This window comes from Cucurbita pepo, chromosome LG07, assembly GCF_002806865.2.
Source record: "Cucurbita pepo subsp. pepo cultivar mu-cu-16 chromosome LG07, ASM280686v2, whole genome shotgun sequence".
Taxonomy (NCBI): Eukaryota; Viridiplantae; Streptophyta; class Magnoliopsida; order Cucurbitales; family Cucurbitaceae; genus Cucurbita; species Cucurbita pepo.
In genome coordinates, this window is record NC_036644.1 from 8,386,110 (window position 1) to 8,401,675 (window position 15,566).

Consider the following 15,566-nt stretch of genomic DNA (forward strand, 5'->3'; position numbering starts at 1 on the left):
TAATCGGCGGCGGATGGCGGTTATCTTTGCATTAAACATGAAATAGTATGCTTTAATTGAATAAAAATCTAGTGACCACATTTTCCACATTTACTTGCCATTTCCAACGTAATAGTAATAATAATAAATAAATAAATAAATAAAGCAAATTAAGCCTTTTATCATAATTTTAAACTTATATATATGTATATATTATATTTATAGGTAGTTTCGTCTTAAATATAAAATATATCTTTTTAATATATTTTTAAAAATGAAATTTAATATTGATTCGTAAAAATGATTTTTTTTTTTTTTTTTTTTTTTTTTTTTTTTTTTTTTTTTTTTTTTTTNTTTGAAACATATTTTAAAATTTGTGAGTGTTTTTAATAATTTAAATAGTTTTATTTATAGTCTGTTTTAAATGATTGGCCTCAAAAAGGAAAAAAAAAATCAAAATTTGAATTTATGTTAAATATATTTAAAATGAGAGGAGACTTTCCCTATTTTCTTTTTGGCTTTTCTTTTTAGGCTTTCCCTTGAGATTTTTAGTGCCAGAGGTTTTCACACTTTGTTCAAAAATCAACAAAAAAAAAAAAAAAAAAAAAAAANAGTGAGCTACCCTGTGACATGTGTCACAGCGTGGGCGAGCCGAAACGAGTGTCTCGGGCGACTTCCTTTGAAATGAGTGAGCCCTATGGCCTAAGTGAGCTACCCTGTGACATGTGTCATAGCGTGGGCGAGCCGAAACGAGTGTCTCGGGCGACTTCCTTTGAAATGAGTTTTTCAAAGGCAGTACCAGACAGCACAGGTGTGCCGGTATTGCGCCCCAGCCCACGTGTTGGAGGTTGCTACATACACCCGCTATCCGACACGATATCCGTAAACGACATGCATGCGCACGAGAGGGCTAATGTCTCTACAGAACCCTGAACCCTAAACCCAAAATCTACTCCCTTTTGAGGTTCAACGTCCTTATTGACACACTGCTTGGTATTTGACTTTGATACCATTTGTAACCGTTTAAGCCCACCACTAACCGATATTGTCTCCCTTGGCTAGTTACATATCATTATAAGCCTCCCAGTTACTTGTTTCAAATAATTTTTAAATGTGTAGTTTCCATTTTCCAATATAATTTCTATTGAAAACTCTAAAACATCCTAATAAACACAATAATAATATTGTCACGTTCACCATAACTTCTAAAAACTCAAATTTTAATACGAAGAATAGTCTTCCACACTTTCATATATATAACTGAAGGGGCAAAGGCAGGAACGATAACAGAGATTATAATTCTCGTCCCCGACCCATCCCATCCGTCTCATCTGTCAGTCTCCAACAATGTTTCCATTATTTGACATTTCATCCAAAAGGGTACAGAGTTAGTCAGGTCAGAATAGGGCGCAAAATTTGAAATGAAAATAAGAGAGCTCTGCATTCAACGGTAGAGCACAAAGAGAGGCCTTTATTTAAGAATAAATAAATAAAAACAAAAAAGAACCTTTCACGACTTGGTTTTCTAAGACTGAAGTATGTAAGCAAGCAGCAGCCACCATTCAAATCTACATAGCTTTCCACACCATTCAAATCTCCAACCAAGCCTTGCTCAACACTGACTCCTCCTCCTCCTCTATTGCAGTATCTTACAAAAGCTACACCTTGCAGGCCAAAGACGACGATCGAAAAATCTATAGCGCCTGCCGTTTCATCTTCAAAATGATAGCCAGAAAATTCTCGGTAAGTTCGAGTAGGTAGCAACACGGAATAGTGAAATGGGTTGATGATGTTCATTCAGATTTGCAATGTAATGCCTGGATAAAATGGTTTCAAGCACTCCCAAGAAGAAACAACATTCCCAGTTTCCTCAGCAAAAGAAACTCACCTATAACATGACAATAAGAAAAGCTCAAGAAGGTTACCCACAGTGATGCATTATGGATTTTCTTTTCCCTCTTTATAGGTCTCTTCACCCTCATCGAGACAATACTCTTTCTTTTCAAAAGTTGCATACCTTTCATCTTTTATACAAGTTTCAAAAATACCTCTAAAATAGAAAGCATTCTTTATAAGGGTGTAAAAATTTCTCCCTAGCAGACGCATTTTAAAAATTTTGGGGGAAGCTTGAAAGGAAAAGCCCAATGAGGACAACATCTACTAGCCGTGGGTTTGGGACATTACAAATGGTATTAGAGCCAGACACTAGGCGATGTGCCAACGAGGAGGCTGGACCCCATGCGGTTTGCTGTGACAGTGGGGAAACATCTCCCTAGCAAACGCATTTTAGAAACCTTGAGGGAAAATTCAAAAGAGAAAGCCCAAAGAGGACAATATCTGCTAGTCATGGGCTCAAACTGTTCCAAGAATGTTTATTTGGATTAAATTTAAAAGAACCATATTCAAACACATGGACTTTTCATTCTAACATTCTAACTTTTTTGTACTCAAGGATAGTTTTGATAAATTTTTGAAAGAACAGTGAAAATATTGCAATTTTTGAAAGAGTTTAGAGTTAAAAAGTTACAAGGTAATTTTTATAATTTAGCCTTCCTTAACAAACTTTCATGAAGAAGAGGGAACTTCATGCACAATTGCAACATACCTGATGCATGCGATCATCTCCCTTGAAGCATTCTGTAATTGAGGACCAAGTCCTCGGGCTTCTTCCAGATGTAATTCCTAACTGTAGCTAAACTCATATCAGGGGACAAGACCTGTAATGTTACCAAAGAAAAAAGAAAATAAGTAAAAAGAGCTGCAGAATACAACACCAAAAGATACCAGATCATTGCATAAACTAATATCAGGGACAAGACCTGATTATTGCATAAGATTTCTATAGAAGGTTTAAGCTTTTGCCAAGGCTTTAATCCAGACCGAAACGATCCGTCTCCAACGGTTGAAGAGAGTCCAGGACCAAAAGAAATGTCCGGATTTACATTATCCAATGGCTTGTCAAGAACCATCTTCTCTACGACATAATTTACAACCTGTTGAATAGCAAAGGGAAATGGGTTATATCAAATCAAACTCAATCAGAATGAAATTATAACATAAATTTATCATATAGAAAGTTCTTACACAAACGTAAACTAAATTTCAGCTGCCAACTAATTATGTGAGTACCCACATTGGTTAGAGAGAAGAACGAACCATTCTTTATAAGGGTATGGAAACCTCTCCATAGCAGACGCGTTTTAAAAACTTCGACAGGAAGTCCAAAAGGAAAAGCCCAAAGAGGACAATATCTGTTAGTGGTGGGCTTGAGCTGTTACAAATGGCATCGGAGCTAGACATTGGGTGATGTGCCAGCGAGAAGGTTGAGCCTCGAAGGGGGTGGACACGAGGCGATGTGTCAATAAGGACACTGAGCCCCAAAGGGGGTTGTGGATGGGGGGTCCCACATCAATTGGAGAAGGGAACAAGTGCTAGCGATGACGCTGAGTCCCGAAGGGGGATGAATAAATTAAATCCACCAAAAATTACAAGTTATCTCCCAGTGACGGGATGTGACAGTGTTGATAATCCTGTAAAAATATTAAATCTATACTACAAAAACATTCAATGTTTTTGCTTTTGGTTCCCCTTATAGTAAATCATTCTCTCTCTTATCCTAGCCCTTGGCTCTTTGAAGGGGTCGAAGAAGTGTACATTAAAGCACTTGGGGTTAGAATATAAATAGAAGGTAGTTTGTCAAATTAACCTAGATATTATTTTTTATGACTGAATTTCAGTCATTCTTATCATGTGGTGGATACAGTTCCAAGACATTCAATAAAGGATAGGATAAAGAAACAGACAAGAAAATTTATATAGCATGGTTCTATGTTGCATAAGACGTCTCTTCCGGCGCTAAGGCATTACATGGCACACAATAGGTCTTTTTAAAATAGAATACCAAACTTTAATAGAGAGAAAACGAAAGAACATACAGGGAATACACAAAAATCAATCCCAAACAAAAGGATCAAACTATGGCCCCATTTCATATTGCATTTGTAAGTCTAAAACTCAATTATAGGACAATCTTGACTGCCTAGGTTGTTTGGCAAAACAAAATTATGTATTGTCGAAGGATTAGCCTTAAATTGGAGATATTTGTGTAATTCATGAGTTAGTATATATTTGTGTAATCCCTAATTTATCATGTTGGATTTATTTAGATTTAGTTACCAGTACTAGAGATTATTATTTAGATTATCTATCAATTTAGATTTAGTCAGTCTTTCCTACCTTTAATTCTCTGAAAATAAATAAGAACAAAAACAGCGGTTTAATTTAGACTTGCAACATGTATCAAATCCTAAAATTGAACCCTAACTCGAAGCCTTCATAGCACCAATCATCTGTGATCAAGTTTTATTTGGAAGTCTTCAAGTGTGACCAAGCTGCCTAACATCCACCACCCAATCGCAAGCTAATTCGGCAAGACACTGCCCAGAAAATTTCATTCAGCAAGCCACCCGCTGTTTTTCAAATTGAATAAATAGGTTTCCCCACTGTTCTTCGAACCCACTGCGTTCAAGGAGGGATTTTTCAGTCGTGACTTGAATAAATTTTGCTCCATACTAAATTTCCCTCCGAACTAAGACTCATCAATTCATTACGTTAGAAAAATACTTCCAATCATCATCATCAAGTATCAAATTCCGAGATTCAGGTTTGAAGTATTCAATAATGAACGGAACCAAAGGCGTCGTAGGAAGAAAAGGAGGCTACAAAACTAAGATGTCTAAATCCATCCAGGACTCCAATTTCAATTCTCGAATGGAAGAATTGAACGCTACCTTAAGAAAGGCGACTATAGAAAGCCTAGTTCGTAGATTATGAGTCCCCTACTGTGGCAAAGTTACCAACTGAACTAGACACTTCAAGAGGAGTGAGCAGGAGAGAGGCAAGCAACGCCTGTGGGAGTGCTCCAAGGGGATAGTATGGATGAGTTATGTGCTCTCACGACTTCAACTGACGGATGTGCTGACATAGCTACTGTTGACAAATTTATTGAGAGCCTTCATAGCTACTGTAGCCTTCGTAGCTACCGTTGACAAATTTATTCAGAGCCTTCGTAGCTACCGTTGACAAATTTATTCAGAGCCTTCGTAGCTACCGTTGACAAATTTATTCAGAGCCTTCGTAGCTACCGTTGACAAATTTATTCAGAGCCTTCGTAGCTACCGTTGACAAATTTATTCAGAGCCTTCGTAGCTACCGTTGACAAATTTATTCAGAGCCTTCGTAGCTACCGTTGACAAATTTATTCAGAGCCTTCGTAGCTACCGTTGACAAATTTATTCAGAGCCTTCGTAGCTACCGTTGACAAATTTATTCAGAGCCTTCGTAGCTACCGTTGACAAATTTATTCAGAGCCTTCGTAGCTACCGTTGACAAATTTATTCAGAGCCTTCGTAGCTACCGTTGACAAATTTATTCAGAGCCTTCGTAACTACCATTGACAAATTTACTGAGAGCCTTCATAGCTATCATTGACAAATTTATCCAAAGCCATCCTAGGTACTGATCATCCACTTGGACCAAATTTATTTGGAGCCTTCATAGCTATCATTGAAGTCGTGCCTTGATGTTGAAGTCGTGACATCGAAGTCATGCGATCAATATTACACATAAACCTATCAAGTACAAGCTGAGTAATAGATACTCATTCTCAACTTAAGAGGGAGTGCCAAAAGATTAGCCTTAATTTGGAGATATTTGTGTAACTCATGAGCTAGTATCCAAGCTCAGAATAATAATATCTATTACTAAGCTTGATGGAGAGTGTCGAATCATATATGTGTAATCTCATTGCATTAAATTTAGTTACTTGATACCTAGGGATTATTATTACCAATATTGGATTATTATTTAGATTATCTATCAATTTAGATTTAGTGAACCCGGTAGAAGAGGCAGTTAATTCTTTAAATAAATAAATAAGAAAAATAAAACGACAGTCTAATAATTAGACTTGATCTATGAAGAATCACTTTCTCAATCTACACTTCCTCAATCTACTCCGACCTGAAAAAGCTGATAGATACAAACCTCAAATTTTTCCTTCCATATACATACATTTCCACATCTATTCTCTTTTATATCAACAAAATTTTTATTGATTCAATTTTTTTTATAATAATTATTTTCATTATACTTTTATCAAATAATTTAGATCAAACAAAATGCAATCTGAACCATATAAATTTTAAAATAATTGAAATAATAAGCCTACTTCGGTCATTATAACTAAACCACAACAATTTAGTTCAAATTTACTTCGTCAAAAAGCCTAAAACAAAAACTTCAAGCAGGCAAAATGAGACCTAAAACGTAATTATAAAAATAATAACCAAAAAAGCCTAAAGAAACAAAGGTGGAGGGCCCACTCATCATCCATTCCTCCTTGGGTCTCTCCAACCTTCTAAACAATTTGCTGTTCCTCTCTAACCAAATAATGGCAACAAACCACGATGGGTTTTTAATTCTACAGCCAAAAGCAACGTCCTTTGCCTTTGAGGTCTCATCTTCTTTGGGTCAAAGTGGCAAAGCTTTGATTTCTGATTTAAAGTTGTGAGAAATCAAAGGATTTTTTTAGTCAACCGATATGAGCATCCCATCACAAAGCCTCTCTTTGGTGTTCTATGAGATCCCATATCGGTTGGAGAGGACAACAAAACACCCTTTAAGAGTGTGGAAACTTCTCCCTAGCAGACGCGCTTTAAAAACCTTGAGAGGATGCCCGAAAGGGAAAGCCCAAAAATGACAATATCTGCTAGCGGTGGGCCTGGACTATTACATGTTCTGGTATTTCTTTGCATTTCTTTGCAGGACATTTGTTTAGATTGGAATGCTTTTATTTCTCCTTTATAATTTTTTCTATTTCTTTTTCATTCCTATTGAAGTTCGTGCTCTTGCCATTTCTTTAATGAAATGATTTTATCTCTAGTAAAAAAAAGTAACAAAATAGAAAACTGACCTTATTCACTCTCAAGATACGAGGAGCACTTAGTTTTCCTTGTGTTAGGATCTGAATGGATGAGCCTTCACAAGGATGAAGATAAAAGCTACACCTGCAGAGAGTATTGTCCATTAGAACATGTGCAAGGAAACAGAGGATGGATTTATTAGCAAGAGAAAATAAATATTCCATTATGTCTTTACTCCCTCTAGCTTTATTAATAAGCTCAAAAACCAGCCCCAGTATATGCCAGGCAAGAAAAGAAGTCCCACAAGAAGGGAGTTCAAAGAACTATAAGAAAGTACATCAATCTAAAAGAATAAACCTATTGATAATTACATAAAAAACATTAGCCACTTTAAACCTAATAACCTCCCACGACTCTCACTCGGATCTCTCTCCACCACTAAAAATCCTGCAATTTCTCTCAAGCAAGCCTACCATAGCATTAGAGGGGTGGGGGGAGAGGAGCAAAACTTCCTCTATCCAGCCCTACCATTCCTCTCAAGCAAGCATACCATAGAATTAGAGGCCCTTCACCATCATAGTACTACAATCCCTGCTCCAAGCCAACAAGACTCCAAAAGCATCTAGAGCCTGGACCATATAAACCAAGTATAACAACAACTTTAGAGAATATAGTCCAGATTCTCCAATGCATCTCTACAAAGGGGAGACCCCAAAAAGAAGAAAAAGGGCTTCTACATGCAATCTTAAGTGATTCATTTTTCCATCCAGGATCTATCAGGCAAAGAACTTAATCTTCTTGGGAACCTAAATCTTCCAAAGTGAAGAAAATGAAGGGGCAACAGAAGAAAGAAACGTAGCCCTTTGAAGAAAGCAAGGACAATAGGAAGAAAAACCTACCTTAGGAGGAAGAGGGGACTAGATACAAGAATCTCTCCTTGAACAACAAAAGGGTTGCTCAAAAAACTAGGGTAGAGAGGCAACCTCCCTGTCAGTAAGACGATGATGAAATCCCAAAATTAAAGACAAGAGAATGGAGCCCACCTAAAAAATAGACGCCAAAAACTTTATCTTCATATCCAAAAGATGATACAAAAGGGGGAAAGAAAGACAGAGACGTTTATCCCAAAAATAGATATCCGGAGTCATCCCCAACAAAACACTCGAGGAGGAACTGAGAAACAATATCTTTCTATGAGTCTTCAAGCAATCTCAAAGGCCTACAACCAAAAACCTACTCACAAGAACTTTGTGCCACAAAGTTAAGCTCCATCTAAAGAGGCGCCAACACCACATGGTTAGTCTCAGGCTACAAATACCCAAATCCCCAAACTCCAACGGTCTAGATACCATCTCCCAACTAATCAACATCCCCCATTGACTCCCTCCCACAAGAAATCCCTCATAAACAGATTGTTGAATCTCAATACCCAAACAAATTTGAGAAAGAGTTACAAGTAAAGAGGGATAAAAATGGAAGTATCTCACTCCCCAGTTTTGGTCATAAATAATAATAATTGACTGGGTGTCATACAGGTTTTAAGCATGCACTATATCTGTTTTAAAAATAAGAAAATTTTCTTTGAACTTTTAAAGTCCATAACCAGGAAGGTGGGTACTGAATTTAGAATATTACTTTGTATTTTCTCTTGGAGGGAGACGATTGTTCAACACGCAGTCCAAACACCACCATGGAAAATCTTTTTCATCTTCTGTTCCATCAAATTCAGTAATATTTCTTCTCCAAGGACCACCTTGAGAACCCTCAGTAATGATTGAAGGAGGAGAAACTGTTGAAAATTCAAATGGAGAATAGACCATGGAATCATTTTCAGCATTGCCATCAACTGCTTCAAGCCTTGAATGGGAAAGACTTCTTGCACTAATATCCTTGCTGGAAAGAACTTCTCCATTAGCTGAAGCTTGTGATCCAAATCTTTGTTTTCTTTTGGCTAACCAATGAGCCATAAGTCCTTTAAGGGTTTCTCGAGCTAGATTAACCTGAAAAAAAAAATATACAAATACAAAATTCAATACTCAATGATAATTGACTAATAACTTATGGAAAGATAAGAACGTCCAAGCTATCAATTGATTAGTTCTTCCATCAATCATGATTCTAACCCAAACAGTTTGTTTTAGTCACCGTTCATAGTCAGCAAGCATATTTTAGCACCTTTGACGTGATGAGATAATCATGAAACTAAGTAATATCACTACCTCAGGTAAGAGGATTGAAGGTATTAAATACATAACCTCTTAATAAATTCCAAAGATTCTTAGGATACAGCCCATGGTTTGATCTTCATTTATTATCATTATGATGATTATTATTATTATTATTATTATTATTCCAAAAACAAGAAACACAACATCATTGTATAACTGAAACTACAAAGGGAAAGCTCTAAAGGAGTATAAAAAACCTCACCAAAAAGTAAAAATCAATGATAAACTATAATTGCTAATAGAAGTCTTATGAAGAGAGCTCCAAGGAATCAAAAAAAAGACAAAAAAAAGGTGAGAAACCAAAACAAAGCAGGAGTCCAAACCAAAACAAAGCAGAAACAGACTTCAATCCAAAAAAAAAAAAAAACCAAGCTGATAGGAAAGAAGGAAAAAGAAATGTAGAAGGGGTGAGTATAAAAATGCTCGGTAAGCAACCTACTTGTAGGTCTCATCGCATCCAATCCNACATAACTAAAAAAAGAAAATAATGATTTAACCTTATCGTCCTCCGGTTTTCCTGTAATATTAAGGTCTGCTGAATACATCTCTGCAGAAAAGCACTGGGGAGTGTCCAGATGAACTGACAAACTCCCAAGCCTGGTATCCACAGTAAACCATGCAGGAATGCTGACCTGAAGTCATGTCAAAATCGACGTGTCACTGTCCATCCAGCAGAAATAGTAAAACTATAAGTAATGTATAAAAGAAATCTTACCATCTCAAATAACTCTTCCTTTTTCTCTTCATATGAGACCTAAAATGTTTGTATTGAAACCAAAAAAAGCTATGTTATAAAAATGGAGCATTTTACTAAAGCATATTAGATGACACTTAGTTCCACAAAGGAATTTAATGTCTTCCATGCGTCCATCAAGCTATCCCCCCCCTTTTAACGTCCCCGTCAAGCATTGAAATGTGTTTTCAGCAATTCAATCATTTTTTGCAGAGAGTATTATAACAAAAAAAGAATGACAAGTGCAACCTTTCCATAATCCTCAATTACAATGCCCCTGGTAACTTCCCATAGCTTCACAGAACCTGCAGCATCCTGTGACGGAAGATCACACATCACTGAGGAGGAAAAAAAAATCATAGAAATAGCACAAAAAAGCCATATGCCGGTAGAGAGTTCATCATAGTTAGTTCACCATTTAAGCAATACAATTACCTTTGTCAGGATATGTCTCCTATTATTTAAAATTTCATGCTGCACAATGGCTGGAGCTCCAGAAATAGTAAATGTTGGTTCTTTATACACGGGAACCTATAAAACAGTAAAAAAAAAAAAAAACAATTTACCACAATAAACCAGTATAGAAATCAAGTTTCCTAAATCCAAGAATCAACATAAAAAAATCTAGTATTGATTAAACCTAAACCCCTTTTCCATAAAAGACACTACGGAGTTTGATGCAAAGATGGTGGAAAACCAGAATATGCAAGGAATTTAACGAACAATTTAGGAAAATCATTTTACCGAAACAAACAAGAAGAATAAAGTTTCCTAAATCTAAGAATCAGTATAAAAAAAATCTAGTCTTGATGAAACCTTTTGCCTTTGATTTTTTAACATATTAAAAACGCATGCAACAAAAACAAACCGTGAAATTTAGTGGAAGGATGGTGGAAATACCAGAACATGTGCAATCTTTTCTTCACAACAAACAAAATGGAAAAGTAGGCAAGAAGCCCACAAAAGCCAGAGAAATTACAAAAGGACTGTCCAACTGACAACCATAAAAGACAAGTTGTTTCTAAGAAAATAACCAAAGAACAGCCTGAAAAGAAATATGTACATATGCAACTTAGTCAAGGGGGAAAATGAGAGTAAAATTTAAACTAATATGATCAAGAAATTTTAAACTAGATGATTTACTCACAGGAGTAGATCCTTCTAAGGAAGCCCTTGCCCTAGAAAATGACAGATTTCCAGCTACAAATGAACCACCTCTTTCGAAAGCCTTATGAGGGTTACGCCCTTCAGCAGGCCATCTATGAACTGAAGAATCTGTAGTCGCGACCCATATATTCTCATCATGTATTGCTAATTGTTGAATGGGATACTCCCCTGTACAAAGCAAAAGACTCTCTCTTGTCGACAAGTCTGTTACATACAGCTGAATATAAAAAGAAATAGGCATTAAAAGATAAAACTAAGCATTAAAACCAAATCAAACAGAAAAATGATTTTCTAACATCAAAAAGGGACTAACCGAGAGATCTCTACCACCACTGTAAACATAACTAAATGATGGCGTACTTGCTAGTGCCCAAACAGAATCAGTATGTACTGCATAGGAATGCACACATCGTTGTTGACCAAGATCCCACAGTCTGCAAGGAGAGAATTACAGACTTCCAAATTATAATACTTAAAATAATTTTGTGACAAAAGGAAGCAAAAACATTGAAGCAAGTTACATAAAAACTACAGAAAATGAAATGGTAAGACTCATCTACCTGATCATGGAATCAGAAGATCCGGATAGGCAGAACCTGCAGCCACGTAAATAGAATCTTATTATAATTACTAAAATGAAAAATAAAACAGACAAAGCAATGAGACCCATTCCAAAAGATAGCCCTGAGAGGAGAGAGAGAGTAAGGCTGTTTAGCAAATGGCTTTCTATAACTCATTTTCAGAAGTCATCAAGTGACTAGTAAATATTTAGACTCCAAATCACTATATTTTAAAAGGTATGTGCCCACCCTAAGGTCAAGACCCTGCAGACATCAAAATTCAAGGGTTTTTCACATTAAGCTCAACCAAAGCTCCAGACACGTGACCTTTGCTAGGTGTTACTCAGACTTTGCAGACATCAACATATAAAGGTTTTTCACATTAAGCTCACCAAAGCTTAAAAATTGCGACCTTGTTACTCAGAGACATGGGTCTTACCCAATGGACCGCCCCTTGGACGCGTCCTTATAATCACTATTTAATAGGAGCCTCTGATTTATATATTAAAAAAGATTAAAAAAATTATAACAAAAAAGAAAAACTTTCATCTGTCTTTTAAAACAAATTTTTAACTTAACTCCCAAAAAACCACTTTCAAGAAACTTATTGTCATGATAACTAGGTTTTAGTGTAACACCTGAAAAAAAAATCGTCCAAACAGAAAAGAAAGAATCCCTCTAACTAACCTGCCAGTCGAGTCCAAAAGCAGAGCCCTAATATTATCTGTATGTCCTCTTAACTTCATGGTCTTTGAACCAGTTCTTGGGTCCCAAACACGAACAACCTAGAGGAAGTGAGAAGAAACAACTAATTTAACAACCTAGAGGAAGTGAGAGAAGAAACAACTAATTTTAACTACCTGAAAATAGACTCCTAAGCTTGAGATAATTAAATATGTCAATCAAACAAGGGTGTGTAGGAGTCGGAATATACCTTTTCAGTTCCGCCAGAAACAAGAAGCGTCCCACTATCATTCATTGCTAATGCATAAACTGATTCCTTATGGCCTTTTGCAGCAATTGGAACATAACCATGAGAATGGTTTGAGTGTGTAGAAATGTTGTTACTGGAGCTGATAGCATGTAAACTTGTAACTGGAAGTGAATTTCCTGAAGCAATGATACCATTTGAACACTCATCGCCGGTTGCATCGCTCAACTTTGAACTTGGTGCATATGCAGCCTCCAGATCCCATATGAAAACCTCCCCACCAAGACCTCCAGATGCAACAACATTGCTCTATTATGCATGATACTACGATAGGATCAGAAGACAACCCACATAAAATAAAATACTAGTCCCAGAAAACATAACAAAATCCAACAAACTCACTACAGGTTTTCACAATCAGCAATCTTTCATCAGGGCATACCACAAGGTTTACACAAAGTTTGGCAAAGAAATTACATTTTTTTCTGCTGCAGCAAGACAAGTCACATAGTCAGAATGCTGACGCAGAGTCTTAGTGCAACCCCCATCAGTTAAGCAGTTCCATGTCTAGCATAGGTCAAAAGAGTAGATCAACATAATTAAAATAAGTCAATCAAACCATATAACAATAAAGAGAATTGGATGGAAAAGAAAATAAAGAGAAGTTGATGGGGAAAAAAAAAGAATATAAAAAACAAATAACCTTCACAGTGCCATCTGAAGAACAAGAAATAAGCCTATTATTGCCTACAAGGACCGCATCATTAACCTGAAAAGTAGAAAAGTGATGTTGATGAGTTAACCTTTTACATGTAATACCTCCTCGTATGCTGTTCCATTATTCACTTTTTAGCTTGAGTTACTATTTACAGTATCACTAACAGTTGCCTTCTCGATAGGATAATACTTACTCCTATTCAAGAAAATTTCAAATATTTCTTATTAGAAACCAAAAGAGGCATGAAAGCACAATGAATCTATAATATAACTACTATTAAGAGCATAAATTATATGGGGAAAGGAGAAGGTAAATAGAAATACCCAGTCCACGTGAGACTCAAAGGTAGCAGAGCAGGAAGCTGCATCTTCATCTAGTGACCATCTTTTCAGAGTACCATCACGGCTCCCAGTAAAAAGGTAATTGTAGCCATCAATAGAAGACTTTGGCACAGCCAAGCAATTTATACCGGCAGAATGCTACATAAATCGAAAGATGTAAAAGCATTCAAATACAATTGTGCGAAGCATTCATATTTTATTTTACGTTTGTAAAGACTCAAAAGAGCCTAAACAAATGCAAATAGCATATCCAAAGGAAAATTGAATTACGAACCATGAAAAAACTAAGGTTTACCCTATTAACATATCTAATTTATAGCTCAATTTAGTTACCTCACCCTTCGTTGTATGTATCTGGAAAAGAATTTTTAAAAAAACGTTCTCTAAACAAATATAATCAAATCCTTGGCGTGATAGATCTCTCATAAGGTCCTTCTTAGATTAAAAGTGCATAAACAGATGTAAACTACTAGCACATATATAACTGTAAATTCTGAAGAAGACACATAATACAAAATTGGAAGCCTTCGTGGGATATAATTAAAGCATTGAAAAACAAGGTCGTATTTCCCTCAGTTTCCAAGCCATACTTTTCAAATTTACAAGAAGGATTGCATGAGAAGTTTCAGCTTATTCATGGACTCATGTCAATTGCAAAAGATGTTTATTAGGTAGCATAAAGAAAATAACATGGATAAAGGCTTGATACTCCACAAGAACATATATTTTTCAAATTTTGGTACTGTGTATGCATACAAAAGCATGGCAATCAATAAATATACACGACAGCTTCCCGGATATACGTCCAATTAAAAGTACATTTATTCAAATAATGATCCTTATCATGACAGTGACAAAAGCAGGAAATCAATCAGTTTAACCAAAATAAAACACAATTATAATAACATAATTATTTTTTAGAAAAAAAAGGGGGAAAACATTACCTTACTATCATTGGCATCACTCAAAACATATGTCAACCTTTTCTCTTTGCGAGGGCGAGAAGAATTGGATGTATTCCCCGCACTACCCACTCGGTGCATTGCAGAGCTCACTAGAAACACATGAAACTAGCAATAACTAGTAAGCCAGAACTTAAAATGTGTGGTCTCGCGAGAAAAATCCTACTCAGTACTCTGAACTTACTTGAGCTTCAACACATTCTTGATATGATGAATCATAAATGAACAATAATCGCTTCCATTGCCAAAGATTATACGGCAGCGGGCATCTCTAATAGATTTCCAATTAACATCCCGAACTAACCAAGAACTATCTTAAATTTCAATACCACGCCAAAAGTTACACAATAAATTACTAATCCTACCCCATTAGAGCTCTCAAACACCCAAAAAATGCCTAGGGGGAAAAACTAAAATGGAAAAGGAAGAAGCACTGATCTTCGCCAAACACACCAATCAGATCACAGAAGTGAAATTTAAAGCCTACGACGAACTAAATTCAAACTAAGTCCACAATCCAGAATTCGAAAAACAAAAATCAAACCGAAACAAATGTACGTATCATAGCGACGAACACCCGCCAAAATTAAAAAAAAAAAAAAAAAAACAAAATCAGAGTTGAAAACACCTAAATTACGATAGATGAAATGAAAGCCTAACCTTCAGGATTGAATTTGAAGCTGTATTCAACGATTTTATGTATCGTCCTTCTTGTTCCACTACGGAAGTTGCAAAAATATTTCTAGAAAGAGAAAATCCCGTTGTGAGAGAGAGAGAGGACTCTGAACTGGGCTCTCTCTGTTTCGATTTTGTTGTGGCCAACTCTTTGACTCGGTTTTTGGGATTTGATCGAGGGTAAAATTGTTGCACAAAAACACATGAAACTGTGAAGAATCGACGCGCTCGAGAGTATGTAAATATTTTGTACTCGCGATCTTAGCCCTAGATAGAGCCGGGATCTCGTAAGGAATCGACGGCTGTGGAATACCGTACACTGAACCAGGGCGAAACTACTAATTCACCC

The 15,566-nt window shown here is 36.2% G+C and overlaps 1 protein-coding gene across 2 annotated transcripts; it reads right to left on the reverse strand.

The window, feature by feature from the left end:
* Positions 1 to 1,313: 1,313 nt before the first annotated feature.
* LOC111798694 (WD repeat-containing protein 48) lies at positions 1,314 to 15,388 on the reverse strand. 2 transcript variants are annotated; one of them, XM_023681999.1, is made up of 19 exons: positions 15,203 to 15,388; positions 14,525 to 14,634; positions 13,563 to 13,718; positions 13,225 to 13,290; positions 12,999 to 13,088; positions 12,525 to 12,830; positions 12,278 to 12,375; positions 11,591 to 11,626; positions 11,344 to 11,464; positions 11,011 to 11,247; positions 10,299 to 10,394; positions 10,113 to 10,178; positions 9,846 to 9,884; positions 9,628 to 9,762; positions 8,538 to 8,902; positions 6,953 to 7,046; positions 2,799 to 2,972; positions 2,585 to 2,696; positions 1,314 to 1,694 (listed from the first exon to the last, which is right to left on the reverse strand). In XM_023681999.1, exons 2-18 carry the CDS (start codon positions 14,621 to 14,623, stop codon positions 2,598 to 2,600), a joined length of 2,277 nt encoding a protein of 758 aa, XP_023537767.1. In that variant the 5' UTR covers positions 14,624 to 14,634; positions 15,203 to 15,388; the 3' UTR covers positions 1,314 to 1,694; positions 2,585 to 2,597. The 2 variants fall into 2 exon arrangements, with proteins under 2 accessions (XP_023537767.1, XP_023537766.1); XM_023681998.1 differs by having other exon boundaries at positions 1,314 to 1,867.
* Positions 15,389 to 15,566: the final 178 nt, after the last annotated feature.